This window comes from Antechinus flavipes, chromosome 3 (genome assembly GCF_016432865.1).
Source record: "Antechinus flavipes isolate AdamAnt ecotype Samford, QLD, Australia chromosome 3, AdamAnt_v2, whole genome shotgun sequence".
Lineage (NCBI taxonomy): Eukaryota > Metazoa > Chordata > Mammalia > Dasyuromorphia > Dasyuridae > Antechinus > Antechinus flavipes.
In genome coordinates this window covers 597,247,081-597,275,022 of record NC_067400.1, presented here as the reverse complement: position 1 = coordinate 597,275,022, position 27,942 = coordinate 597,247,081, and the positions used below count along the sequence as shown (strand labels likewise).

General features: G+C 39.8%; 1 protein-coding gene across 1 annotated transcript; it reads right to left on the bottom strand.

Annotated features, from left to right (window-relative positions):
• Window positions 1–391: 391 nt before the first annotated feature.
• On the bottom strand, window positions 392–26,566 carry LOC127555909 (solute carrier family 2, facilitated glucose transporter member 7-like). Its single transcript, XM_051988627.1, has 12 exons — window positions 26,475–26,566; window positions 24,661–24,759; window positions 19,909–20,069; window positions 15,645–15,769; window positions 12,539–12,691; window positions 11,695–11,820; window positions 11,099–11,286; window positions 10,632–10,742; window positions 8,649–8,750; window positions 6,563–6,638; window positions 2,807–2,934; window positions 392–1,852 (listed from the first exon to the last, which is right to left on the bottom strand). The coding sequence occupies exons 1-12, from the start codon at window positions 26,523–26,525 to the stop codon at window positions 1,628–1,630; spliced, it is 1,545 nt and encodes a 514-aa protein (XP_051844587.1). The 5' UTR covers window positions 26,526–26,566; the 3' UTR covers window positions 392–1,627.
• Between the last annotated feature and the right edge of the window lie 1,376 nt (window positions 26,567–27,942).

Sequence of the window (27,942 nt, the reverse complement as noted above, 5' to 3'; positions counted from 1 at the left end):
CAAAGTTTCTGGTCAGCATAATTTAGGTCCTTAATGAAAGATCTCTAAGCAATAGATGGAGGTGGTCCAACTTTGCAGCCACACAAGGTTAGGTTCAAACAATACAATCCTCTCACAATCCCAACAATTGAGTAAAGTTTTCTCATAAAATAGAAATTGGATTAGACCCATAGTTGAATAGAAAGAAAATTGAGTTAGCTTCAGAACTGAGTCACAAGATGGAATCTATATGGTTTACTCAATTCCTGCTACCACTTAGTGTTCTAATCCTCTCAGTTTCCTCGCAGAAAACTACACTTTGCTAAAAGATACCATAGACAATGAAGTAACATCAATACTAAATATATATGTACTAAATGGCATAGCATCCAAATTATTTTTTAAAATAATAGCTTTTTATTTTCAAAATATATGCAATATTCACCCTTACAAAATCTTGTGTTCCAAATTTTTCTCCCTCCCTTCCTCTATCCCCTTCCCTAGACAGCAAATAATCAAATATCTGTTAAACGTGTACAATTTTATACAAATCTCCACATTTATCATGCTGCACCAGAAAAATCACATAAGAAAGGGAAAAAATGAAAAAAATAACAAAAATCAAGCAAACAATAACAAAAAGGTGAACAAATTATGTTTCATAAATTATGTTGTGATCCATACTCAGTCTCCACAGTTCTCTCTCTGGGTGCAGAGGCTCTCTTCATCACAAGTCCATTGGATTTGACTTGAATCACCTCATTCCGAAAAGAGCTGTATTCATCAGAATTGATCATCTTATAATCTTGTTGTTGCTGTGTACAATGATCTCCTGGTTCTGCTCATTTCATTTAGCATTACTTCAGAACTTTCTGAAATGATTCTGCTGATCATTTCTTATGGAACAATAATATTCCGTAACATGTATATACTATACCTATATATCTATCTAGATATACCTATTACTTTCTATAGGTAATAGTTCAAATACCCATCCATCTTCAGCTCATTTAATCTGCCTGACAGTCTTGGTAATTAGCTAGGCAAGGGAAATTGATTGTTTTTGAGTTAACTCAGTGAAAACTTTCCATATTTATTCCTTCATTCAAATACTTATTAAATGGCTACTTTGTACAGAGTGTAGAACCAGACAGTGGGTTATAAGACATATTATATTATTTAAGTTATATAAGACATGCCCACATGGCGTTTACTGTCTAGTAAGGGATTAATATACAGAGGACAATATATGGTATTACACGATAAGTGCTTTAAAGAGGTACAAAATAAAATGAGGTTCAGAGGGTAAGATCATTACCAATAGAGAAAGTTTCCTGGTTGTGCTATAGATAAAGCACTGGAAGTCAGAAAGCATTTCAGATATTTACTAGCTATGTAACCCTGGGAAAGCCACTTCACTCCTGCCTCAGTTTCTTCAAGTGAAAAATAGGGACAATAAGAGCTCACCTTACATGGCAGTTATGAGTATCGAATGAGATAATATTTGTAAAAAGTGCTTTGCACAGTGCTTGGCACAAGTGCCTTTTGGCTACCAATGAGGAGAAAAGATGAGCGGCTCACTATTGCGATGATCTTCTCTGAAGGGTAGGAAAAGGTTGCCGATGACTTGCTCAGATGGTTGGGACCATTAAAAATTTGTTTCCTTGGCAGAAGTTGGGTATGGACAAGAATCTAAATCTGTTGTTTCTTCTTTTTTCTTCTCTGGGATTTCCACCTTATTTCTTTTGGCAAAAACCCGGTTGATTTCCACAAATGTTTGGCCCTTGGTCTCCGGAATAACCACATAGATGTAGATGGCAGTGAGGAGGCAGACTGCAGCGAAGATGAGGAAGCTGTAAGCACCAATGCCCTCCTAAGCAAGGAAACAAGAAGCAAAACACCAGGATATTTCCAGTCAACTCTTTCTAGGAGGATAAAGTCTTTTGCTTCATTAGAATAGTGGCTCCCAACCTGTAGGACAGTTGACTCCTCTAGGGAGTTTGAGAATTTATATATATTGTTGCTGTATAATCATATCTGATTCTCCATGACCCCATTTGGGGTTTTCTTGGCAGAGATACTGGATTGGTTTACCATTTCCTTTTATAGATGAGGAAACTGAGGCAAACAGAGTGAAGTGACTTGCCCAGGTTCATATAGCTAGTAAGTGTGTAAGGTCAGATTTTAACTCATAAAAATGAATCTGCTGACTCCAAACCCAGTACCCTATCTACCTGACTGGCCATGACAAATAGTTAAATGTTGATGATGATGATAATGATAACTCTCATTAATATTAATTTCTAAGGCTTGCAAAGTGCTTTACAAATATCTTGGTTATGCCCTACTAAGCCAGGGAACCAAAAACCAAAAACAAAACCACCAGGATATTTCTAGTCATCTCTATTATTGTCTATACTTGATAGGTATACTGAGTCTCACTGAGATTAAGTATCTTGAGTCAGGATCATACAGCTAGTAAGTGTTTGAGGTTGGATTCAAATTCTGTGGTTCCTAACTCCAAGTCTAGTGCTTCAGAGGCAGCCAAGTAGCTCACTGAACCTGGTATTCAGGAAGATGCAAATTCAAATTTGTCCTCAGACAAATTATCTATGTGACTCTGGGTAAATCATTTAACAGCTTCCTACCTCAGTTTCCTCAACTGTAAAGTGGGGATAATAATAATGTCATCTGCCTTCCAGAGTTGTGGTGTGGATCAAATGAGATAATGTTTGTAAAGCACTTAGCACTGTGTCTAGAATATAGTAAGTGTTGAATAAATGCTTCCAGACTAACTGATTAAAGGCTGGGGAGAGACTTCACTCACCTGGATGAATGGAAACACCAGTCCTATAATGAAATTGGTGAGCCAATGGACAGTCCCATCCACCATGAAGGCAGCTGGCCGGGAGGATTGCAGGAATATTTCAGTCCTTACTACCGAAGGAATAGGACCTTAGTGGGTAGAAAAGAGAAAAAGAGAGAGAGAGGAAGCAAAAGGAATCACAGATAGATTCTTCTCCAGGGGCCCTCCAGTATCCTATTGGGATTGTTGCATCTTGGCTCAAAACTGAGACTCCTGGGAGAGTTGAATGTATAGAAAGCCAAGTGGCACAACGGATAGTACTTCTGAGCTTGAGGTTTGGAAGATCTGAGTTCAAATGCCACCAATGACACTGTGTGACCCAAGGCAAGTTATTTGCTTCAAAGTGCCTTTGGTAATTCAGGATCACAGCCTTAGAGCTATAATGCATCTCAGGGGTCCTTTGTTGACAATCAAGGAAACTGAGGCACAGAGATTTTCATTGACTGACCCAAGGCTTCAACACAATAAATGTCAGTGACAGGTCTGAACTCAATGGTCCATAGCCATTTGCTCACTGTACCTGCCTTTGTTATTTATTTACTAACAACATCTTATGACTTAGGTGAGATAGGTTGTAATCTGGTTTGGTGGAGGATGGTTCCCATGCTGGGAGTTTCCTATTCCAACAAACCCCCATGTTGATATATTTGAATGAAAATTAAAACCAACAAATCAAGACTGACCACATGAAACCATTTTCAAGTGATCAAGAAATGAGCCCCAAACTATTAATAGAGGTGAAATATCAGAGAATATTTCCTTTTTTTTTCACTGAGTTACTAAATTGATAGACCCACCAAGAACCTTATAGACTGGGCCAGCTTGGAAAATAATGAGCTACTTCCTCCTTGTCAGATAAGTTATAGAGAGAAATCCTGCTCAGGTACTGGTCAGATTAAGGGATCTCTGAAGTCCCTTCGGATTCTGAGATTCTGTGAACACCTCCAGGCCACGGATCATAGGCCATAGATTTCAGGATGAAAGGACCTTAGAGGCCGTCCAAGTCCCAGCTGCTCACTGAATAGAAGAGCCAGCGGAGGGTGAGAAGCTAGTTGACATTGTCCTGGTCACACCTGGTACAGGTATCCCAGGGGATAATTGAGCCTTGGTCTTTCTGCTGCCATGCTGCCACTTAGCTGCGAACCATTGTTCCCTTCAGAAGAGCAAGGAAGCATCCGCAAAGGCTTTTAAAATGCAATTCCAACCAGAACAAAGATTTCCATCTGGACAGATAATGTAGCCGCCATTATAGTCTGTGTTTAAGAGCAAATGCTGCCACCTTGTGGTAAAATAATGATGCAACAGGAGAATGACTATGGTAACCAGAACCATTATAGTCCCTTCCCACTCTTCCAGAAGGTCATAGCAGGATTATAGCTTTGGAAATGGAAGAATGCTCAAAGATCGCCTTCTAGAGCGACAGCTGGCAAGTCATGGCCCCTGCCTGAAGCAGGTTAAATATAACTGGGAAATAAATAACAAGATTAAAAAAATAGATAATCTTAATTTGTAACTTTGTAACTCAATATGAGATCCCACTCATTGTAGCCCAAACTTCTCATTTTACAGAAAAAGAAACTGAGTTACAGAGGCAAAATGACTTGCCCAGAGTCTCATAACCAGTATATGATAGAGCTACCATTTTCAGAATCACAGACTTTGAGAAGTGAAAGGGTCCTTAGCAACGATCTTGTCTAATTTATTCCTTGAAATGAATAACTGTTCTAATATATTCAACAAATGGTCACCCAATCTCTTCCTGAAGACCTCTGATGTTGGGAAATCCACTCTTCTCATGGCACTCATCCCATTTTTTATTGTTAGGTCATTTTTTTCAGTCATGTTTGACGCTTGGTGACCCTATTTGGGGTTTTCTTGGGAAACATACTAGAGTGTTAGTCATTTCCTTCTCTAGCTCATTTTTTTTTTTAAATGAGGAAACCAAAAGCAAACAAACTGAAGTGAGTTGCCCAGATTTACACAACTAGTAGGTATCTGCAGTCAGATTTGAACTTGTGGAGATGAGTCTTTCTCAGTCCCAGTTCAGTGCTCTATCTATTGTACCATCCAGCTTTGTTTAACCTTAAAAAAAAAAAAAAATCTAATTCTTAGGAAATTTAGAACCCAGATTATCCTACTCCAATGACATTATCTATTCCATTGCTCTTATTTGAAAGATGAGGAAACTGAGGTACATGGATGTTAAATAACTTGCAAATCATCATCTCTCCGTACAGCTGAGTCTTGACTTCAAACATCCAGGCTTCCTAGTCCGCTTTTCTTGTCTCATGAGGCTGAAAACCGTTGTGAGATAGTCTTTGGTAATGGAGAGTTCAAGAGGTTGAATGATTCTAGGTAATAAACCAAACCAACAGTGGGAGTGATGGTTTAGAGCAGGAGTTCTTAACCTGGGGCTGAACTGGTGGATAGATTTCAGAGAAATCCATGACCTTGGGTGAAACAATTTACTTCTTGGTTTATTTTCAATCCTATTTTATTTTTATGCATTTAAAAACAGCAGTCTGAGAAGGGATCCCTAGGCTTCATAAACCTGCCAAAGGGTCCAGGACACAAACGTAACATGTTAAGAGTATCTGTTTTAGAGAGTTTTTACCTCAAACCTGGAATGGCTCTTCCCCTCCAACTTCCCATTAGAATCTTTAATTTTCTTCAAGGATTAATTCAAGTCCCATCTTCTATCAAAAGTTTCTCTTGACTTTCTTTTCCCCCTTTCCTCCTTCTTCAAATTATTTTGTATTTCTCTATTTGTTTATGGCATATTCCTATGGTAGAATGTAAGCTCTTTGTGTACAGGGGGAGTCTAAAGATTGGGAAGTTTTTCCTTACATTGAACCTAATTTTATTTGCCTCTGATTTCCATCCATTGTTGCGTTCCCCAGGAGTCAAACAGAACTAGTCTGCCTGAAAATTAACTGAGTCTCCAATCCTTAATTTGTCTTAATAATTTCCCAGCAGCCAATACGGTGCCTTGCATAAAGTAGGTGCTTAATAAATGCTAGTGGAATTGAAGAGTTGTTTTGTTGTTACACTTGTGTCCGACTCTATGGAAATTTGGGTTTTTCTTGCCATTTCCTTCTCCAGCCCATTTTATGGACAAAGATCTGAGGCAAACAGAATCATACAGCTAGTAAGCTTCTGAGGTTATATTTGAATTCAGGTCCTTCTGAATCCAGGCCCAATGCTCTATCCACTATGCCCCCTAGCTGCTCTAGTACAGATGTGCAAATATTGGAGATCTTAGCAGATAGGGGCGTTCTCCACAAAACAGAATTGTCAATGATAGCCACCAAGTCACGGAGCAGAACCGCCCAGCATCCAAACTTTGGTCCCTCTTTGTTGTTAGAGAATGGACTGCTGGAAGGTCTCCTTTTTGTTATTAGAACCATGGAGAGCTCTTGGACGAAGAAACTAAATTCCAATATGGAAAGGTTCCTTCCCTCCATGGCCCCAAATGGCTTCTGGGCTTGGAAATTCCTAATTGCATGTTGGCAAGTTACAGTTTTGGAGAGATTTCTGCAGTCAGAGAGGAGTAAAGGGACTTATTTTGGGTCACCAGTCATTTGAACTCAGGCCTTCCTGATTCTAAGGCCAGCCCCTCTATCTGTGATTTCCAGGTTTTCTGACTCTGTGATTCCTAGAAATGGCATTGGTTGGGCTACCGGCCTCTCTGGAGTGAGAGCCCATCCAAATACTTACTGGGTCCTATGGAGTGGCCTGCGATGTAGGCGAAGACACAGACGATGCTGAGGTAAGACAGCTCTGGAACCCTGTTCTGTGGAGAAGAGGAAGTGATAGTTTTAGCTTCTGGGCTACCAAAGGGGAAAAGGGACCAGGCTCCCTTAAAAGTGAATCTGCAAGCCCAGCATAGCTCATTCATATGCAAAGGACCTGAGGGGTTTTAGGGGACTGATGGGAAAATTTCCCATCAGCTTCATCTTCCTGGAAACAATGAATCTCTTAATGCAATCTGAGATTACTTTAGCTGCCACAGCACACTGCTGACTCATTGAGTTTGAATTCCCACTAGAATCCTCAGATCTTTTTCAGATAACCTGATGTCTGATATCTCTCTGTTCTCTTTTGTTCTCTCTTTTCTTTCTCTCTTTCCTTCTCCCTCTTTTTTCTCCCTCTTTCTCTCCCTCTCTCCCTCTTTCTCTTCCTCTTCTATTTCTTTCTTTCTCTCTCCTCTTTCTTTCCTTTTCCCTCTCTTTTCTCCACTTTTCTCTTCTCTTCCTTTTTCATTCTCTCTCCTCTTTTCTCTTTCGTTCTCTCTTTTCTTCTCCCTCTCTTCTTTATATCTCTCTTTCTTTTTCTTTCCTTCTCCCTTTCCTCTCTCTATCTTTCTCTCCCTCTCCTTCTCTCTTCTCTTTCTCTTTCCCTTCTTCCTTCCTTCTCTCTCTTCCTCCCCTTCTTTCCCTTCCTTCCTCCCTCCCTATTCTTTCTCCTTCTTCTCTCCCTCCCTCCCTTATTCTCTCCCTCTTTCTCTCTCTCTTACATACACATACACCCCTCATTCTCCAATCTTGAACTTGCAAAGCTAAAAGACTAAGTCTTTATATTTATCACTATTAAATTTCACTTTATTAGATTCAATGCAATTTTCTAGACTAAGAAGATTTTTGAGTCTGGTTTTGTCATCCTACGGGCAGCCTATCCCAACTCTGTATCACCTGTAAATTTGATAAAGATGTCATCCTTGCTTTTATTGAAGTCATTGATAAAAATACTAAGCAACACAGGACTGAGTTCATCTCCTGAGAACCTAACCCTGGAGGCCTTCCAGACTGATTTGGAAGTATTAATGACTATTCATGTCTATCTTAGGCAAGGAATAGCAAAGAGGTCAGTGCTATTTCAGTCAGAGCTATTTTATATTTGATCCTGAAAATGATAGGGAGTTAGTGGAAAGCTTTACATGACATCGTTCGATAATGATTCAATCAGTTCTGAAATCCAATACAGTATTCTCATCAAGCTCACATCTCTACATCTCTTCCACAAAAAGGAGCACGAGATGCTTTATTTATGAATGCTATCTTCTTAGCTGTGTGATTCTGGGCAAATTCTTTCAAGACTTTAAATTCCCATTTTCCTCACTTGTGAAATGTAGATGATAATGTTATGGAAAGTGATTTGTAAAACATTGATAAGCCATAGAAATGAGTAGTTATGATCACTTATTGTTATTTTTTATTTCATTGTATTAATAAAATTTATTTTTAAACTTATTAATATTTTATTATTTATTATACTGTTTGTTATTATTTATTAATCTAGTATCATCTTATTATTTCATTATGATCATTGTTAATTTTTTTAAAAACATGCTTATTATTGTTATTATTCTTACAGAGTCATTACATTTTATTCTTGAGTGAACAGGGAACATGAGTATTTAAATACCGAGCATTTCCTAAGGCGAGAGTAGATTGGTAAGGTTTTTCTAGGGTTCAGGAATTTTCCAGGGCCCATTTTTGTTTTTGAATTTCTAGCGTCTAGCGTGTAAGAATCACTTAAAAAATGCTTGTTGATTACATTTTGCTCTACTGGACACGTATCATTTACATCAAATTTCATAACTTCTCAATGAGGAGGAAAGAGGAAATTTGGACATATTTGCCATGTTACTCTATGGCAATTTGGTCAGTGCAGCTGGAGAATACTACAGTGTGGTGAGAGGTCTCAATTCTCTGCTTTTCTGCCTTTTCTTATTCCTGAATGGGACCTCTTAAATGCAAGCAGTTCTAGAAAACCTCAGGATGCAGAGCCATCTACTTCTCACCTGGAAGATGAGAGCCAGGGTCAGCACTATGCAGGCTGAACCACATATTCCGTAGCCGACCAGCACTAGGACACGTCTCCCCAAGATCTCCACAATGAAAGCCTGGGAAGACAAGGTGAAGTTAATTAATTCCTTCTGAGGACCCTAGGATATTTTACTCTAAGGAGAGTCAAAGGTTTGAAACTGGAGGTTCCTAGAATACTTTAGCAGAGACTCCAGTTCCTTCTTCGTTGCCCAGCTCTAGTCCTTCCTATTGTTGCCTAATTCAAGTTCCTAAAACACATTGCTTTTTATCATGTCACTCCCCTGCTCAAGAATTTACAATAACTACCTATTATCTCTCTATTATTCACTGATCTTCACCAACCAGACCATGTGGGCTTTGCCTATCTAATCCACTTTTCTATATTTCCCATCATTCATCCTCTGTTCCTATTCTGTCTGTTCGTTGTCCCCCCATAGGCCATATTGATGCCCTCCTCCCACCCCCAACCTTTGTACCTCAGTTCATGTTGCCCAGCATGGTTTTTGTTCCTCTTTCCTCCCCGCTCTCCCACATCTTTCATGGAACCCAGATGGCTCTAGAGGAGAAACTGAGGCAAGTGACCTAGCACCTGACTTAAATCCAATTCATCATATGTCATGGCGTTACCTCCCTGAGATCATGGTCCTTTTCCAGAACAAGGACAAACAACAACAACAATCTTTCACTTCCCAGTTTGAGCCCAAACTTCCCACTGGTTGAAGCTGCATTTCAGGGAGATTCTTTTTTCCTCATATCAAGAGAATTGAAACATCTTTACAATTCCATTTTTGTTTTTGAATCCCTAGTGTCTGCCATGTAGGAATCACTTAATAAATGCTTGTTGATTATGTTTTGCACTACTAGACATGTATAATTTATATCAAATTTCTTAAATTCTCAATGAAAGGAAGAGAAGAAATTTGGAACTCAAAATTTAAAAAAATGAAGTTAAAATTGTTTTTACATGTATTTTGAAAAAAATTAATTAATAAAATGTTTGTTGATTATGTCTTGCTTAAGTGCATATGTATAATCTATATCAACTTTCTTGCCTTCTCATTGAGAGGGAAGGATTTGGAACTCAAAAGTTTAAAAGAACAAAATTAAAAATGGTTTTAACATGTAATTGGAAAAAAAATTATTAATAAATACTTGTTGACTGATTGATATAAGGAAAGATCACTTGCCTCCCAAGTCTACAATTGTTATCTAACTTTTGTCTGGTCTCCCTCTTCTCAGAGACCCCCTAAATATAGGGGGTATATAAATGTATAAATATCTGATAGGGAACTATAATTCCTGACTGCCAGGACCCTGTTACCTGTAATATAGATGTATCTGAGAAGATTAAAAAAGAGCTCATAAAGCATGGAGTTATTGTTTCTGATGTGCTCTTAAGGTTTCAGGCAACTTAAAGCATAGACTGGTATACAAAACTTTCCCAGGGACATGCAAAATCTAGGGGAACAGAAACCCAGACACCCAAGAAGACCTTTTAAGAATAGGTGGTGCAGTGGTTAGAGCACCAGCCCTGATGTCAGAAGGACCTGAGTTCAAATCTAGCTTCAGACACTTAACACTTTCTAGGTGTGTGACTCTGGGCAAGTCACTTAACTCCAATTGCCTCAGCAAAAAATAAAATAAATTAATTAAATTAAATTAAAAAAAATAAAAAGAATAGCCTCTTCCCCTCCCACCAAGCTGTACTGCTCTGGAATAGAGAAATTATAAGTGACCTAAGTCAGTAAAGTGAGCTCCCCAAAATGGCCAGGTGAAAGAGCTCCCAGGTCAGAGACTTCTGGTCAAAGAGTTTTTGTTCACAGTCTGCAGGCAATTTCAGAGTAGAAAAGAGACTGGTTCCCTCCATTAGCAGGGACTGCTGCCTCTCTGATCCCACAATCCCACCATTCTGCTTTCTTGACTGTGGTACCAGCTTCCAGGTAGAGAAAACCACTTACTGAGATCATGGTCATCCCGACATTGAGAATGCCGACGCCCACGGTCACGTACTGCGAGTGCATGGGATTCACACCTGCTTTGGCATAAATCATATCTGCGTAGTAGTTGATCTGGAACAAAAGCACACAGGTCTGACATTAGTGGAGACCCGAGGTTATGGGCAACAAGCTTTATTTCTTGATTTAGGGAAACAAAGGGAGCCAAGAACCTAGGGAAGAATTAGCCCAGGGACAGGAAGGAGGAAAGCTCAGTCTTCTGTACTTGATTTTGTCTTCTTGTTCTAGGTCACCCAAATAATGGTGGCAGGGAAAGGCTGGGAGGATTGCTATAGGATTTGGGCCATCCCTTCTCCTCCTTCCACCTCCCACTGCCCAAGACATTAACACCTGAGATAAAGTGGAATGGCATTAGGATTTGTTCCAGCTCTAATGATCCACTCTTCCTCCCTTCCCAGAATCCCACACACCGCATTGATGCCGGATAGCTGCTGGCCAGCCATTAGGACAATGATGGAAATCAGCTGCCACCTCAGGGGCTTGAAGGTAAAGAGGTTGATCACAGACAGGCGACCTTCAGCTTTCTCTGACTGGGCCTCCAGGCGCATCTCCTCTATCTCATTCTCCACATCCTCCCAGCCTCTCAGTTTCCTCAGAGCTGCAATTGAGGACAGAACAGTCAGACTGGACCCAGGCTCAGTGTGGAGATGAAGCAGATATCTGGACTCTTCTCCCTCCTCTCTCAGGCAGCTTTCTCCAAGAACTTCAATTCAATAGACATTTAAATGCCCAGATATGGTGGGTGCTGAGGACCCAAAGACAGAAAGGAACCCATATTCCATTGGGTTTGAATGCAGAAAAAAAGTTACACGAATATTTCCCCATCCTTATCTACAAGTTGGGAATGTCCTCTTCTCTGACCAAGCCTCCATTCCCATCTCCGTGTCCAGCAGCAGCTTCCGACTTTGGAGAGAAGGACAGGGAAAAAGAAAGGTGGGAGGAAAGTTCAGAGCAAGCAGAGCTCTATCAGAAGTTGGATTAGGAAATGAGAATGCATTCTGGCTACCTTTTCTGGCCTGGTCTTCATCGCCTTTCTGAATCAACGTGTACCTGGGACTCTCTGGGAAAAAGGGCAGGGAGAGGAGCTGCAGAGCTGCAGGGATTCCCGTGATTGCCAGGAGCACAGGCCAGCCTAAGGGGAGTCAGGAAGAAGGAGCAGCATTAAGGGTGGGAAATTACTTCATGTATGTGGGTATATATGTTTGGGTATATCAATCTATCTATCCATTCATCCATCATCTATTCATCTACCCATCCATCCATTCATCCATCCATCCCTACCCACCCCTCCATCTATCTATCCATCACCTATCTACCAATCCATCTATCCATTTATCTACCCATTCATTCATCCATCCACCTATCTACCCACCCATTCATCTATCTATCTATCCATCTATCTATCCATCCAGTTATCCACTGTCTATCCATCTATCTATCCATCTATCAGTCTACTATCCATCTGTCTATCCATCCCACCAACCATCTATCTATTGATCTATCTATCCATCTGTCTAACAGTCCATCTCTCCATCCATCCTTCCATCCACCATCTATCTGTCTATTCATCTATCAGTCTATCTATCCATCCATCCATCCATCTATTTATTCATCTATCTAAAAGGAAGGGGGAGCCAGCCTGGCAGAGGAGTGGGGGCCAGAGGTGGGATGCTCTGAGTGAGCAATAACCAGAAGACCAGCCTGGACTACAGAATGGGAGAAGTCTGGACAAATACTGATACCTGACCTTCTCCTTCTGGCTCTAAAATGATACTCATCGGAAGCATCAGGGATCCAGTGAGTCCTTCAACTAGTCCCCACTTCCTCTCCCCTGACCCACTCTGATTTACCTTCAGTATTCCCCAAAATGTCCTGGAGGCTGAAGATCTGTGCTAGAAAGACTCCCGTGATAACAAAAAGCTCTGTCATTGTTCCTAATGTCCCCCTCAGGTTTGGGGGTCCCAGTTCCCCCAGGTACATGGGCAGGGCACTGTAGGCTATACCTATATAAGGGAAAAACAAAGAAAGGAAAGGGTTGGTGGAAGGGGGAGAGGTAAGACAGATACAGATAAAGAGAGGGACACACACATGCACACACAGACAAACAGATAGAGACAGAGAGACAGAGACAGAGAGAGACAGAAAGAGAGATAGAAATTAGTTCTGGGAGGCATATGAAGGTCAAAACTCCATTGGGGAATTGTCTAAACTTGGCAAAGAAGCTATTTACAGGAAATATCACCTTCTTTTCTATTTTGAAAGAGACAGATCCTCCATGTCAGTATAATAAAAATGACAATGTTACCGAAATTACTTATTCAGTTCCATACCACTCAAACTACCAAAGGATTGCCTTAGAAGGCTATAAAAAATAATGACAAAATTCATCTGGAGGAACAAAAGGTCGAGATTCTCAAGGGAAATAATGGGGGGGATAAGGAAAGGAGGAGGGAGCTAGCAGTATTAGATGTCAAACTATACTTCAAAATGATTAAAATTATTTGGTCTTCATTAAAAAATAGAGAAGTCAATGAAACAGATTAAATATATAATAAAACTAATAACTAATTTTATATATTGTTTTAAGGTTTGCAATATTATTTTCTCTGATTCTTGCAACACCTCTGGGAGATAGGAGCTCTTATTACAGATGAGGAAACTGAGGCATAGAATAATTAAATGACTTGCCCTAGGTCACATTCATAATGCATGATCTGAAATGGGATTGGAACTCAGGTCTTCCAAGTCCAGCCTTCTATTCACTGCACCACATAACTGTTTAATATAAATAGTTATATAATAAAGGAGAGGAGCAAGAAAGGAAATGCTTTTGGTAATGATGGATCCAGTTCATGATCAGACAAGGGACAGAAAGGATCATTGAGGATAAAATGTACAGTTTTGATTACATAAAATGGGAAATTTTGTACAAACAAGATCAATACAGCTAAAAAGGACAGAGTTAATCAAGGAAAAAAATTTGCAACAAAATTTTTTGATAAACATCTTTTATCAGAGATAGAAAGAACTGATTTAGATTTCTAACAATGACTACCAGCTACAATTAGATAAATGGTCAGAGAATATGAACAGACAGTTCTCAGAGCAAGAAACTCAAACAATTGACAGTTATATTAGAGAAAAGGCTCCAAATCACCAGTACTTGGAGAAATGCATTCAAACAACTCTGTGGTTCCATTTCACATCATATCATATCATTGGAAAGCATTCTAAATCTTTGGCAAAGGTTACAAAAGAAAAATGACATGTGTTGGAGGGGAAAGAGGAAGATGGGCAAACTGGTATACCTTCTTAGCTCTATGAATTAATGCAGCCGTTACGGAAAGTAATTTGGAACTATGCCCTCAAAGTTGGTAAACTCTACAAATCTTTTAGCTAGTGGTCTCGCTAGTGGGCCTAACCTTCAAAGAGTTCAAAGAAAGAGAAAAAAGACCTGTAAGTACAAAAATATTGAGTACAGCACTTTTTGTTCTGGCAAACAAAGGGAGGAGCTTATCAGTTGGACATTAGCCAGATATGTTATGGATATAAATGCTATGGAGTACTATTGGACATGAGAAAGCAGGATTTCAGAGAAACTTAGGAAGACTTGCATGAATTAATACAGAAGGAGGTAAGAACAACCAGAAGAATGGTTTGTCCAAAACAAAAACATCATGAAAATAAGAAATTTTGAAATATTTACTAATTCTGATCGTCTTATTGACCAACCATAGTTCCAAAGAAATGATAATAAATAATGTTCCCCTCCTTCTCATAGGGAGACAGTCTTAGGGTAGAAGATGGGGCATCCCTCTTTGGACACAACCAATCTACAAACATGTAAACTTATTTTGATTAATCTTGCTTATTTGCTACAAAGTTTATGTTTATTATTATTATTTTTGCTTTTGAGACAGAAGATTAGAGCAGGGAGAGAGGGACCCTAGTGACAGAGTCACATTCTTTCCTCCCCCCCCAAATAGTGAGTTATTAGGTCATTGTTTAAAAGAACCAAAAGAAGTTCAGAAGGAAACAGGAAAGTGGGAAAACTTTAAAAGTAACATTTCTTACTTCTTATACATTATTATATTTTATAATTATATTATATATTGTATTATAAAATAATATAATATGATTATATTATTTACAAAACATTTATAGTATATTTTATACAAAACAAGCTGTATGGAACACAGAATTTCATTTTCACATATAATCTTCTGTTCTAATTTGTTTTGTATGTGGAAAATTTTGGGGGAAGATTTATTATCTTTAAAGGGAAAAATGAAAAATTTTAAACATTGAATTTCTTCTGAGAAAGAAGAAAACAGGTTTGTTTGAGAGTTGATAAAACTCTTACATTAGATATTCCTTGGAAAGCTTCTAAAGCCATTTCTTAGGCTTGGTTTAAAGCAAAGGTAGAGTAGGCTGGCCATGTTTTCTGCCACCTTCTGCATCTTCAGGCTGAGATGCCTTTTTTGGTCTTGGGTATCCTTGTCACTAGGTAAAATGCAAAGACCCTTGAGAAAGATAATTTTTATTTTTCAATTGTTTCAGCCATGTACAATTCTTCTTGGCCCCAATTGGGGTTTTCTTGGCCAAGATATTAGGATGGTTTGCTGTTTTCTTCTCCCGTTTATTTTATAGATGAAGAAATAGGTCACTTGCTAGGGTCACACAGGTAGTGAGTGCCTGAGGTTAATTTGAACTCCTGTCTTCCTAACTCTACGAGAGGCATTCTATCCTGCTATGTCACCTAACTGCTGGACAAAGCTAAAACTCAAGCAGTGACCAGTTGTTGGTACTTTTGCGTGAATGAGCTTTTCTTTTCCTGAGGGCAGTCCTTGACAGAAGAGATAAGGCCCCAAGAACAAGGAGTTGGGGGCATTTCTGTGGTACTCCACTTTCATTCTCCCCCTTGATTCCAGATTAGTTGGACTGTGACCCACGTACCTGCACAGATTCCCACCATCACCCGGGAAAGGATAATCATCTCAAATGACTTAGCAGCTTTGCTGGATCCCATCAAGATGGCAGGGACAATGGCAAAGATGTCATTGATTAGCAGGGTCCTCTTTCTGGAAAGAGAGTCAATCAATTAATTGTTTGGGAAAGAAGGGAAAGCTGGCTGGGGTAAGCCTCCCTAAGGTGGGAAGAGGTGCTGTCTTTGGAATTCTAAGCATATCAGAAATGGAATCTAGACAGTTTTTGGAATGTTGGTAAGGACAGAGTAATGGAATGGGAAGGAAGGAAAGGGGTAACTGGCCTTTGGGTTGGCTTTCCATCTAAAGTTCCATCTAAAGTCACAATCTATCTGCAATCCATTTCTTTTTCATTTCAAATTTTTGGAACCTTTATCATTCTTCAAGAAAAATGAGAGGATTGGACTAGTTTCCCAGATAGAATGTAAGTTCCCCGAGGATGATTTATGTCTTTTTTTTTTTTTTTATCTCTAGCACTGAGCACAGTTGCCTGGGACATGAGTAGGTGTTTAATAGATGTCTGCTGGATTGAGTGAATACATATGCTGTGTATACATATGCTAACCTTACCCCTCCCCCCCTTGGTAGAATGAAAGCTCCTGGAGATTCAGTCTTTTCTCTAGCTCATGAGAATCATTTGGCAACTGTTGAATTTAGTCTGGGTCAATAGTATGTCTTTAGCATCATCTTGGGAAATGGGATGGGGGCTAACTCTGGAGTAATGGCTGATTTTTCTACAGAAATCTTGGAGCAGATTGGAAAAGTCCCACAAAAATATTGCTTAAATACTTCCCTTCCTCAGCTCCTGAGTGGGAACACAAATGATCTTTGCATAGATCACTTTTCCTAGACTCTTTTGCCATAAGCAGGGTTTGCCTAGGACAAAAGCTTGATTCTTGTTCTCAAGAACTGAGATATGTTAAATAGATAAGAAATGAATTTACTCTTTGGGGTGTGTGAATATGTTTTCTTAGATATTGTCTAATTCCCTCATTTTACAGATGAGGAAATTAAGATTAGAAGGAATTAGATGACTTGCCAAAGGTCATACTGATGGAGAATCAATAGAGCCTAGACCTTATAGTAGAGGATACACAATGAATCTGGAGGTCCCAAAGAAGTGGGTAGCTTCATTCATATTCATTACCTATAAAATGGGGATGCCATTTAGACTATCTCATGTATTTGTTGAAGGTCTTATAGAAATTAGAGCTCCTGCTATTACCTCTTGATAAATATGAATTATTATTATAATATAATTATTATTAATCTTTCTGTGACCATTTCATTCCATCCTATCAGCTCAGGTTCTCAGTGAGATAAGGGAAATTTCTCTGGGCCAACTTGGATAAAGGCTAGATACTAAGGATATAAAGGGAAGATAGTCCTCTGTCCTCCAGGGGACCAAAGTCGAATGGGACAGACAACATATGAACAACTACCAAACTATAGACAGAAGGAATTGGAAATAATCAACCCAGAGAGGGCTCTTGAATTAAGGGGGATTGGGAAAACCTCTTGTAGAAGGTGGGTATATAGCTGAGGGTAGAAGGAAGTCAGGAGATGAAGATGAGGAGAGAGAGCATTCTAGAGGGCAGAGACAGCCAGGGGAAATGCCCAGGAGCATTTTATTTGAGAAAAGCAACGAGGTAAGTGTTACTGGCTTATTGTCTGTAGACCTCAGTTTCCTCATCTACAATGTGACCGGACCAACTAATTGGCCATTGAAGTCCTCAGCTCTAGCTCCATGAGCCTATGGATATTAAGAAATTTAGGGCCAGCCTTAATTATTAGATAAAACTCACTTGTGATCATCAGGACTAGTAATAAAAAAAAAAATTGGCTTTCTGAGTAAGTCTTGCTTTAATGAATGGATAAGATGCATCCATCCATCAATGCATCTGTTATTAGCAAGACTACTCACAAAGAATCTTGAATATACTTAAGTACTAAAAATGGTTTTCTGAGTAGACCTTGCTTTAATGAAAGGGTAAGATTCATTTGTTATTAGTAAAAATACTTACAAAGAATCTTGAATATATTTTAGTACTAAAAATGGTTTTCTGAGTAGAGCCTGTTTTAATGAATTGATAAGATCCATTTGTTACTAGCAAGTCTACTCACAAAGAATTTTGAATATACTTATATATTAAAAATGCTTTTCTGAGTAGAGTCTGCTTTAGTGAATGGATAGGATTCATTTATTATTAGCAGGACTACTCAGGAAGAGTCTTAAATATACTTAAGTACTAAGTAATGAAATAGAATAGAGCCGCTTTAGTGAATTGATAAGATCCCTTTGTCAGTAGCAAGATTACTCATAAAGAATCTTGAATATACTTAAGTACTAGAAAAAATGGCTTTCATGAATGAGATCTACTTTAATAAATGGTTAATTTGTAATTAGCAGCGTTGTTTTCAGATAAACAACGAACAGGGACTTATGTTCTTGGAAAGTCGATTTTTAAACAAATCTTAGTTTGAATTATAGGATTCCCCTCCCCCCCCCCCATCAAATGCTTTCTTCAGGACACAAAGATCAAGTGAGATCCAGCCCCAAAGATTTATGAATTCCAAGATAGAGTCAGTAATAGAGGATCCCTTTATTTCCCTGATCACTTTCTGTAAGCATGTTTCTTTCCTGAAGGACCCTGACCTATACCCCTTTCCTTATCAGGAAAATGGAACATCTGGCAAGGAATGGGTTTGTATGAGGATAGCAAAGTACAAAGTGTTATTATTGTTTATTATGTAGTAAAATAGGAAGCTATGACCCCTGGGAGAGTCAGAGCCAAAATCTGGGGAGGGCAGCAGTGTCAAAAAACAGGACCCCATAGGGAGTGGCCACAGCTGTGACAGCTGTAATCAGCAGGTTGCCTGGCTGGATAATTAAAGCCTATTAATAAATATTTAGTGAGCACCTGCTCTTGGGCAAGGTGCCTTCAAGAACATTGAGTTTGAAGGTGATACTTATAGTATGCATGGAAAATGCCTTTGTCAGAAGCATCTTTAGAAAGGAGGGATTAAAAGGACTGTGTTGCATTTTACATGCAATAGAGATAGCATCTATTCAGAGCAGTGGAAAGATAAGTTTGGGGAGAAACATATGTTTCGAAACAAGAAAAATATTGGCTGGAGAAAGTGGATAGGTTTACTTCCCACTGTGGAGAGAAAGCGGAGGCCTTCCACTGGGAACTCCCTGGGTACAGTGGAGACAAAGTCAGAAGGCCTAGGCTCAAATCCAGTTGTCCTGTGCCTGTGTGACCTTGGACAAAATGTTGCTGTTTTCTGGGGCACAGTGTAGACTAGACAGATGGCCTTGGAGGTCTCTTCTAGCTCTAAATCTAGAACTCACAATCCTACTATAGAAAGGGTTTGAGAATTCCAAATCTCAGGATACTATTCCATTCTCAAGTACCTATGACACTAAGAATGCAGTGTCAGAGCTGGGTGGGCCCTTAGAACCCAGGAGGTCAGAGCTGGGAGGGCCCTTAGAACCCAGGAAGTCAGAGCTGAAAGAGCCCTTAGAACCCAGGATGTCAGAGTTGGGAGGGCCCTTAGAACTCAGGAGGTCAGAGCTGGGAGGGCCCTTAGAATCCAGGCGGTCAGAGCTGGGAGAGCCCTTAGAACCCAGGATGTCAGAGTTGGGAGGGCCCTGGAACCCAGGAGGTCAGAGCTGGGAGGGCCCTTAGAACTCAGGAGGTCAGAGCTGAAAGAGCCCTTAGAACCCAGGATGTCAGAGTTGGGAGGGCCCTTAGAACTCAGGAGGTCAGAGCTGGGAGGGCCCTTAGAACCCAGGAGGTCAGAGCTGGGAGGGTCCTTAGAATCCAGGAGGTCAGAGTTGGGAGGGCCCTTAGAACCCAGGAGGTCAGAGCTGGGAGGGCCCTTAGAATCCAGGAGGTCAGAGCTGGGAGAGCCCTTAGAACCCAGGTTATCAGAGCTGGAGGGCCCTTAGAACCCAGGAGGTCAGAACTGAGAGGGCCCTTAGAACCCAGGTTATCAGAGCTGGGAGGGCCCTTAGAACTCGGGATGTCAGAGGGAAGGGGCTGCAATGATAGAGGAGGGGGCTGCAATATGAAACCCCTCAGATGGGAGTAGAAGCCTTATCTCCTGATTCTCAGGAGCAAGGCCGTGCCTATCAGCATGTATTGTTTGCCCTTTCATGTACACTGAGACCAAAAGAAAACATGATCTAGTTAGACAAATGGGAACAAAATAACCCAGCTCCAACTTACCTGCCATACCTGTCCACCAGGGGACCCACGATGAGTGCTCCCAGAAGGCCCCCCAGAGGAAACATGGACACTGTGATGGACCAGAGAAGCAACAGGAAATTCTCATCCATGAACTGGCCGTAGCGTTCAAAGTAGGTTTCATTGTAAAATGATTTCAAGACCTGAAAAACACCCCCAGTTTCGTTATTCCAATGGGCATCACATGACTCAGGAAAATGATGGTTCAAATGAACCTAAATTCCCCACATGGCTGAGGTCATGGACTTGTGCGGGGGCTTTGGAAGGAAGAGGGTTTTCAGTCTATTGCACTTACCTCGCCTGGAAAACACCTAGATGAAAAGTGAAAAGCAGAGGTATAGAGGGTAGAAAGGCTTTCCCTTTCTACCAAGATTTAACCAGAATTGTAGAATACTGGGGGGGCCTTGGCATCCTTCCATGTCTGGGCAAGAATTCTTCTGCAATATATCTCACTTCCAGACTTCTCTGAGCACTGGATTGTTGAGATTCTCCCCCATCCTCTGTTTTTCTTCCCTCTCTTCTCTCTCTTTTCTACTTTCTTTCCTCTCCCATTTTCTTCCTTCCTTCCTTCCTTCCTTCCTTCCTTCCTTCCTTCCTTCCTTCCTTCCTTCCTTCCTTCCTTCCTTCCTTCCTTCCTTCCTTCCTTCCTTCCTTCTTTCTTTCTTTTTTCTTTCTTTCTTTCTTTCTTTCTTTCTTTCTTTCTTTCTTTCTTTCTTTCTTTCTTTCTTCCTTCCTTCCTTCCTTCCTTCCTTCCTTCTTTCTTTCTTTTTTCTTTCTTTTTTCTTTCTTTCTTTCTTTCTTTCTTTCTTTCTTTCTTTCTTTTTCTTTCTTTCTTTCTTTCTTTCTTCCTTCCTTCTTCCTTCCTTCCTTCCTTCCTTCCTTCTTCCTTCCTTCTTTCTTTCTTTCTTTCTTTCTTTCTTTCTTTCTTTCTTCTTTCTTTCTTTCTTCTTTCTTTCTTCCTTCCTTCCTTCCTTCCTTCCTTCCTTCCTTCTTTCTTTCTTTCTTTCTTTCTTTCTTTCTTTCTTTCTTTCTTTCTTTCTTTCTTCTTTCTTTCTTTCTTTCTTTCTTTCTTTCTTTCTTCCTTCCTTCTTCCTTCCTTCCTTCCTTCCTTCCTTCCTTCTTTCTTTCTTTCTTTCTTTCTTTCTTTCTTTCTTTCTTTCTTTCTTCCCTCTCTTTTCTGTCTGCCTGTCTGTCTCTGTTAATCTCCATCTTTCTGTCTTTGTCTCTGTCTTTCTGAAAGAAAGACCTCTACCTCTTCCCCTTTCACAGTCTCTTCTCTGTCTCTTTGTCTTTGTCTGTCTCTGTCTGTTTCTTTCTTTCTCTCCTTCTTTCACAATCTCTTTTCTCTCTCTCTCTCTCTCTCTCTCTCTCTCTCTCTCTCTCTCTTCTCTCTCACTTCTTTCCCTGTCTGTCTGTCTATCTGATGACTCAATTTCCTTTACTAGATCATTATTAGTATATTGGTCCCCAACTGAAGTTTCCCCACAGAGCTAAGTTGTGCTCTCTGTAGTAGAGTCTGATTTCTCCACAATTTAGTTGATAAAGGACCTCAGGATCTGGTATCTTATCCTGCCGGGTATCTTCAGAATCTTCCTAAAACAATTCAAATGGAAGTGATTCAGTTTCTTGGTATGTCTCTGATATACGGTTTTGGGAGGTGACTCTCTTATTTAACTATGAGGCCATTGTTCAAAGTGTCTTTGGAGTTCTTTTGGGGAATTGAATGTAAATTCCTCAAGGGTTTGAATGAGGGTCTAATTTTTATCTTTGTCGTGTCCTCAGTGCCCAGTTTAGAGTCTTTCACTGAACAATAGAGGAAATTTGGTGTGGGGAATTCCTGGTATGAAAATTCCCTCTGCTAGTACAGGCTGGCAATTCACAGGATGGTTGGTCCAGAGCTTCTGGGGACCCATAGTCATCTCATTCAAAGCTTTTATTTTGCAATTAACCAAGAAAAATTCACCAAATGGTTTGTCCAGGGTCACCAAGTAAGAAGTGTTAGAGGTAGGATTTGAATCCACGTCTTGGTCCACTGATTCTAAGCTCATGCTCTTTCCACTGCGTTAGGACATAGGCCCTAACAATTATGACAGAATCTTATGAGATTGCCTGGGAAAGTTTTAAGTAGCCATACTCACTCAATCCATAGGGGTCAAAGGCACGATGGGGGCAAATCAAACCGAAAACCATTTATTAAGTACTTTCCATGTTCTGAGAAGTGAGCTAATGGTTAGCAATAGAGAGATGAAATATAGGACTGGTTTTGCCTTCAAGGAGCTTATATTCTTTTCCAGGAAAAACTAAATTAAAAAAAATTATATATATACCACCGCCCTAGTTCAAATACTAATTATGCTCCATCTGGATCATTATAATAACCTCTGATTTCTCCCTATCTCAAATCTCACCCCTTACCAATCCATTGTCCACAAAACTGCCAAAGCAAGAGTGAGTGGTTGTCAGAGAGCACTGGATTAAGAATGAGGACCTGAATTTAAATCCTTCTTTAAGCACTTAAAAACTAGTTGTGTGACCCTATGTAAACCACTTGACCTCACTATCTCAATTTCCTCATCTGGAAAATGCGAATAATAATAGCACTTATCTCACAGGGCTTAAAAGTGATAAGATATATAAAGCATTTTACAAATCCATATACTATATAAATATTAGCTATTTTTCTAAAATACTGCTAAAGTCAACCCTGTGTTTTAGGAAAATAGCTGGTGTTTCATGGTATATGGTTTTGTAAAATACTTTACAGGGCACTCTGAAACCTGTTATAGGGAGTTGTTTCCAATGTGAGCATTTAGAGCTCATAAATCAGCAAACACTACAAATTGGGGTTTTATCTTATTGTTTTGTTGATTGTCTAGATTTAAGAAGGTTATGGAGAAAATATTTATAGTGGAGATTAAACTTAAAAGTATGTTGTAGTGAGTGTTAAAACATTCATCAGTGAACCTCTGAGTGCTTTTCCTGCTCAATAAACATTAATGGCTCTCTATGGCCTCTAAGATAACTCTAAAGTCCATTTCCATTGGAAATTCTTCACACCCCAACCCCTTCCTACCTCTGCAGTTTTTTAATAGGTTGCTCCTGTTTGCACACTCCAAAGTCCAGTCATACAAGATTTCTTGCAATCTATCCTTTGTATACATACCTCCATTTCCCCTTTCTATCCACTGCACTGGCTCCATGTCTGGAATTTTTTGCTCCCTTACTTCTGCCCCTCAGGATTCTTGGTTTCCTTCAAAACTCAGCTCAGCATCATTTTCTCCATGACGCCCTTACTGATAGCCTAGCTTGAAATGCCCTCCCGCCCAATATTACCTTGAGTTCATTTTTTTATCTATTCTTTATATTTTATTGTCCATTCATTTCAGTCATGTATACTCTTTATGACCTCATTTGAAGTTTTCTCAGCAAAAATACTGGAGTAGTTTATAATTTCTTTCTCCAGCTCATTTTTCCAGATAAGGAAACTGAGGCAAACCAGGTTAAGTGGCTTGCCTAGGATCATCCAGTCAGTAAGTGTCCAAAGCCAGATTTAAACTCAGGAAGATGAATTTTCCTGATTCAAGGTCTGGAACTCTATCCACTGTACCACCAATTATCCTCTATGTTCTTTTTATACCCTGTACATAATTGGGGGATTGTGTGCTTGGCTGCTGATGTAATCCCCATCCAGCTGGGGATCCTGCTTCTAGAAAGATATGATGATATATAACAATGTAAAAATATTGAATGTAAGCTCCCTGACAACAGGTACTATTTCTTGATTTGGACCATTCACCAGTATTTGGTAACTGGTTCTAGACCTATAACAGCATTGTGAATTTGAGCGTTTTGATTGGCTATGGAGTTGAAACTCATGTGTATCTAAAAGTGACTGACCAGCCATTGTGAGTTTTCTTTTTTGGAGCTTTCTTCCTTGGTTTTGTCTGAGAAAAAATACCGTAAACCTCTGGAATATATCTATTAATTATGTCATCCTGGGGAAGATCCCTTAATCTCTGTTTGCCTCAGTTTCCTCATCTCTAAATCCAGGATAATACTTATCTCCCAGATTTGTTGTAAGGCTCAAATAACATAATATTTGTAAAGTGCTCTACAAATTAGAAAGTGCTATAAAAACACTGATTATTATTCTCAGCTATTATTAGAATGTAAGCTTCTTGAGGGCAGATACTGTTTGAGTTTTGTCTATATCCCCAATGCCTAGCACAGAGCCTGACACATAATAAGAACTTAATCAATGCTTGTTGATTGATTGTTATAAAGACCAAAAAACCCCCAAAAAACCAAACAAAGCTTTACCTTCAGACTGCTTCTTGGGAACTGCATTAAGGTAGGTCCTAGTCAGTTATAGTGTAAATTAAATGCCCTGTGAGGTCCTTTCACATTCTGACAATGTGTGATTTTATCTGCTGGGGTGACTCCATTCACCTCACCAAGAAAGCTTCCCAGCCCTCCTTGCCACATTAACTTTGCATCATTGAAAGACATCCCATTTATCATTGTAGGGTTGCTTGAAGGCAAGGACTGTGACTTCTGGGGTTCCCTGTATTTGGTTCCCACTTCTCCAAGTGGCTACAGTAGGATTCTGCCTTGTGCTCAGGGCATGAGGGTTCCTTAGGTTGAGACTCAGGTTCCCACTTTCCCCGAGTCCTTTCTCCTCCTTCCATTTTTCTCCTTGATCTCAGGCCATCCCCATCCTGGGCCCCAACCTACCCTGTGAGGTGTGTTAACCACTGCGATGTTGTAGCCATACTGGAAAGCTGATCCGAAGGCAGCTGCCAAGGTTGTCAGGGCCAGCATAAGAGTGAGCCTCTGTAGAAGAAAAGAACTGTTTCATCCAGGGTTGGGGGACACGGGACACTTTTCTATTTAACGGATTTCCCTATAGTCAGACAGCTTATAAACATCAGGGACGGCACTGAAATCTAGGTCTGTCTGTCTCTAAAACCATAACTTCATTTCCTCTTTCACACTGTGTGATAATTGCTGTGATGATAATGAAAGAGAAATGGCGCTTCCATCCCATGGCTGATTTCATGGCTGATTATGGGAGCAGGGGAAGGGGAAGGGAAAAGGGGAAAGGTAGGAATGATGGAAGTCAGAAAATTTTTTTCTTCCTTGTGCTTACAAAGCAACATTTATAATATCTAAGGCATTAGACTTAGAGATTCTCCCATTGAGGGGTTCCGAGACTTTCTTGTGTGTTTCGTAGATCCATCTGGCAGTTCTACTCTTTTAAAAGAATAAAATAAAATATACATGTTTAATAGTAAGCCAATTACTCTGAAATCCAGCTATCAAAAGATAAATAAAACAAGATCCCAGAACCCAGGCTCAGAACCCCAGCTTAATCCAATGTTTCATTTTCCATATAAGTACACTGAGGCAGGGAAAGTTAAATGACTTGACCAATAACAGCATTGGACATCCTTCAAATCCAGCACCTTCCCTTGAACCATACAATCTTGATTAATTAATGATTTGACCATAGCAATGCTGGAATTCTCATCGTCATCCTTCAAATCTAGCACCTTTCCCTGAGACCTCATAATTTTCCATGTCTTTTCATAGGTGCCAGAAGGACACTACTCAGATTTTCCATCTTGATCCTAATCCAGTTCTCTCTTTTCAGGCTAATTCTAGGGACACAGCTTGTCCCCTCTCCATGGACATATCAGTGCCCATAAAAAAAAAAAAAAAAAAAAAAAAAACTTTCTTGGATTTTGGGAGTCAAACAGCAGTCCTCCCCCTAGTCTATGGTTGTGCACAGTGTGTGGTGCAAATATTCTCTCATTTTTTGTTTGTTTGTTTGTTTTGCAAACACAGGTGCATATAAATGGCTGCTTTTGTAATGAAGTTGGGATGCATTGGGATGGAACCGCCATTTCTCTTTCATTATCATCACAGCAATTATCACACAGTGTGAAAGAGGAAATGAAGTTATGGTTTTAGAGACAGACAGACCTAGATTTCAGTGCTGTCCCTGATGTTTATAAGCTGTCTGACTATAGGGAAATCCGTTAACTTCTCGACTATTGTTCCAGGTGTGTTATGCTGGTGGGTTTCCATTGATGTATAATCATAGTCAATAGTTCTTGTTCTCAGAGTAATTGGTTTTCTTTTTCTTCCAAAGTATTCAAATAGCTGAATGCAGAACATCCCTCTCTTCCTTCCTTAAAAAAAAAGGTCTTAATTTCAAGCAATTCCCAGAGAACTCTACTAGCATTAAATAGCCAATCATCTCTATATAGGAGAAGGGTCAGATTTGGAGCCAAAAGTTTTAGATTTGAATCCCAGCTTTGCCTGTTCCTACCTTGGACAAGTAATTCAATCTCCCTGGACCCCAGTTTTCTTATCTGTAAAATGGGAGAATTGGACTAATTGACCTCTGAGATTCCTTTCAGCTTCAGAACTAAGGCTCTATGATCCTGTAGCCCTGCAGGAAGTTATCAAAGCTCTCAGCCTTAGCCTGGGGAAATCCCTCAATCTGATGGAGAAGGGACAAGTGCCCTGTAGTTAAGACTTACCCCCTTTCTAGGTGGTTTAGTTGGCAAAATCTCTCTCTCTTGCTTTTCCATCCTTCTTTTGGCAGAGCTGCCCAGTCCCCGTGTTCCCCAGCTGAGCAATCAAGGAATGTGCCCTGTCTCTGACTATTTCCAGTGAGATGGAGACAGTGGAGTTTATTACTCTGGGTAACATAGTCCATCTGTCCTATGGACCCTGCTGACTTTCCTTAGGAGCACACCTTCCTCCCCCTTAGGGCTGTTGATAAGATACACTTGATGCTTTATCAATATAAGTTACACAGCATGAATTCTGTCCTTGGGTTCCCTGGCTGAAACGAAGTATGAGACAGCCCTAAAGCTGCCGCCCATCTACACGTCATTGCCCACTGCACAAGAACAGTGTTTGGGGTGGATTCCTGGAGTGCTGTCAAGGAGTACCTTAGAGAAGTCAGGGCTGGGAGTTAAGATAATAATCTTCTCTGTGTATTGTAAGAGATCTCACAAATTCAGATTAATAGCATGTATGTGCCAAAATAGGATCGTAGATTTAGAGCTGAAAGGGACCTTAAAGGTTATCCGGTTCAATTTTATTATTTTATTTTGTTTAAGTTCATATAAGATAATGAACTGCAAAGCAAGGATTTGGTCTTCTGAATATTCATTCAATATTAAATAAATTTTTATAAGGTACCTCCTCTGGGGATAAAAAAAAAATAAGATTCAGTTAATACCCTCATGCAATTTGCAGTTTAAGATTGGAGGGAAGAGATACCTAACAAATTAAGATAGGAAATTAAAAGATATCATGGTGGAGTGCTACAGAGAGGGGATAATGAAAGGGGAATAAAGGTGCTATAACAATTCAAAGGAGTGAACAATTCTGACTAAGAAGTTCACACAAAGCTTCATGGAAGAGATAACATTTTACTTTAGTCTTGAAATATTCAGCCTTTTCTTTTGAAAAAGTGTTTTTGTTGCCTTCTGTTTCATTTTAGGCTAATTTCCCCTAAGTACTCTGACTCTGAGCTCTTTCTTTCAACAAATAAAAGGAAACCAATCCAGTAATCATGGCTGATGATGTATACTACATTACACATCCATAGTCCCCCACCCTTCTTCTGAGAGAGGTTTCATTATTTGTTTTTCAGGACCAAGATCATTACTTATAATTCATCAGATTTCAAATGTCTTGAGCATCATAATTTACATTATCATAATCACTACATATATTACTTTATTGATTCTACTTTTTCTGCTCTGCATCACTTCACATGAGTCTTCCCATTTTTTCTCATATTCCTTGTTGTTGGAATCCTTACTAACTGCTAAGTAATTAGAGTTGATCTAATCTTACAAGAAGTTGTTTTGGCCAGAACCTGAAACAAGGTACTAAGTAGAACTAATCAAGACAAGGCTTGTGTTCCCACCTTTACTCAAAGTCCACACCTTAAAGCTCTTTGGGCCAGAGAGCACTATGGGAGAAAACCCA

What these genes read in the sequence shown, in the direction of transcription:
- LOC127555909 (XM_051988627.1), bottom strand. Translation starts at nt 26,525, where the DNA reads ATGGAAAAGCAAGAGAGAGAGATTTTGCCAACTAAACCACCTAGAAAG. An exon ending in CTAAACCACCTAGAAAGGGG is followed by an intron (nt 24,760 to 26,474) that starts GTAAGTCTTAAC and finishes TTTCTTCTACAG; the next exon opens with AGGCTCACTCTTATGCTGGC. An exon ending in TGAAGACCAGGCCAGAAAAG is followed by an intron (nt 11,287 to 11,694) that starts GTAGCCAGAATG and finishes CCTCAATTGCAG; the next exon opens with CTCTGAGGAAACTGAGAGGC.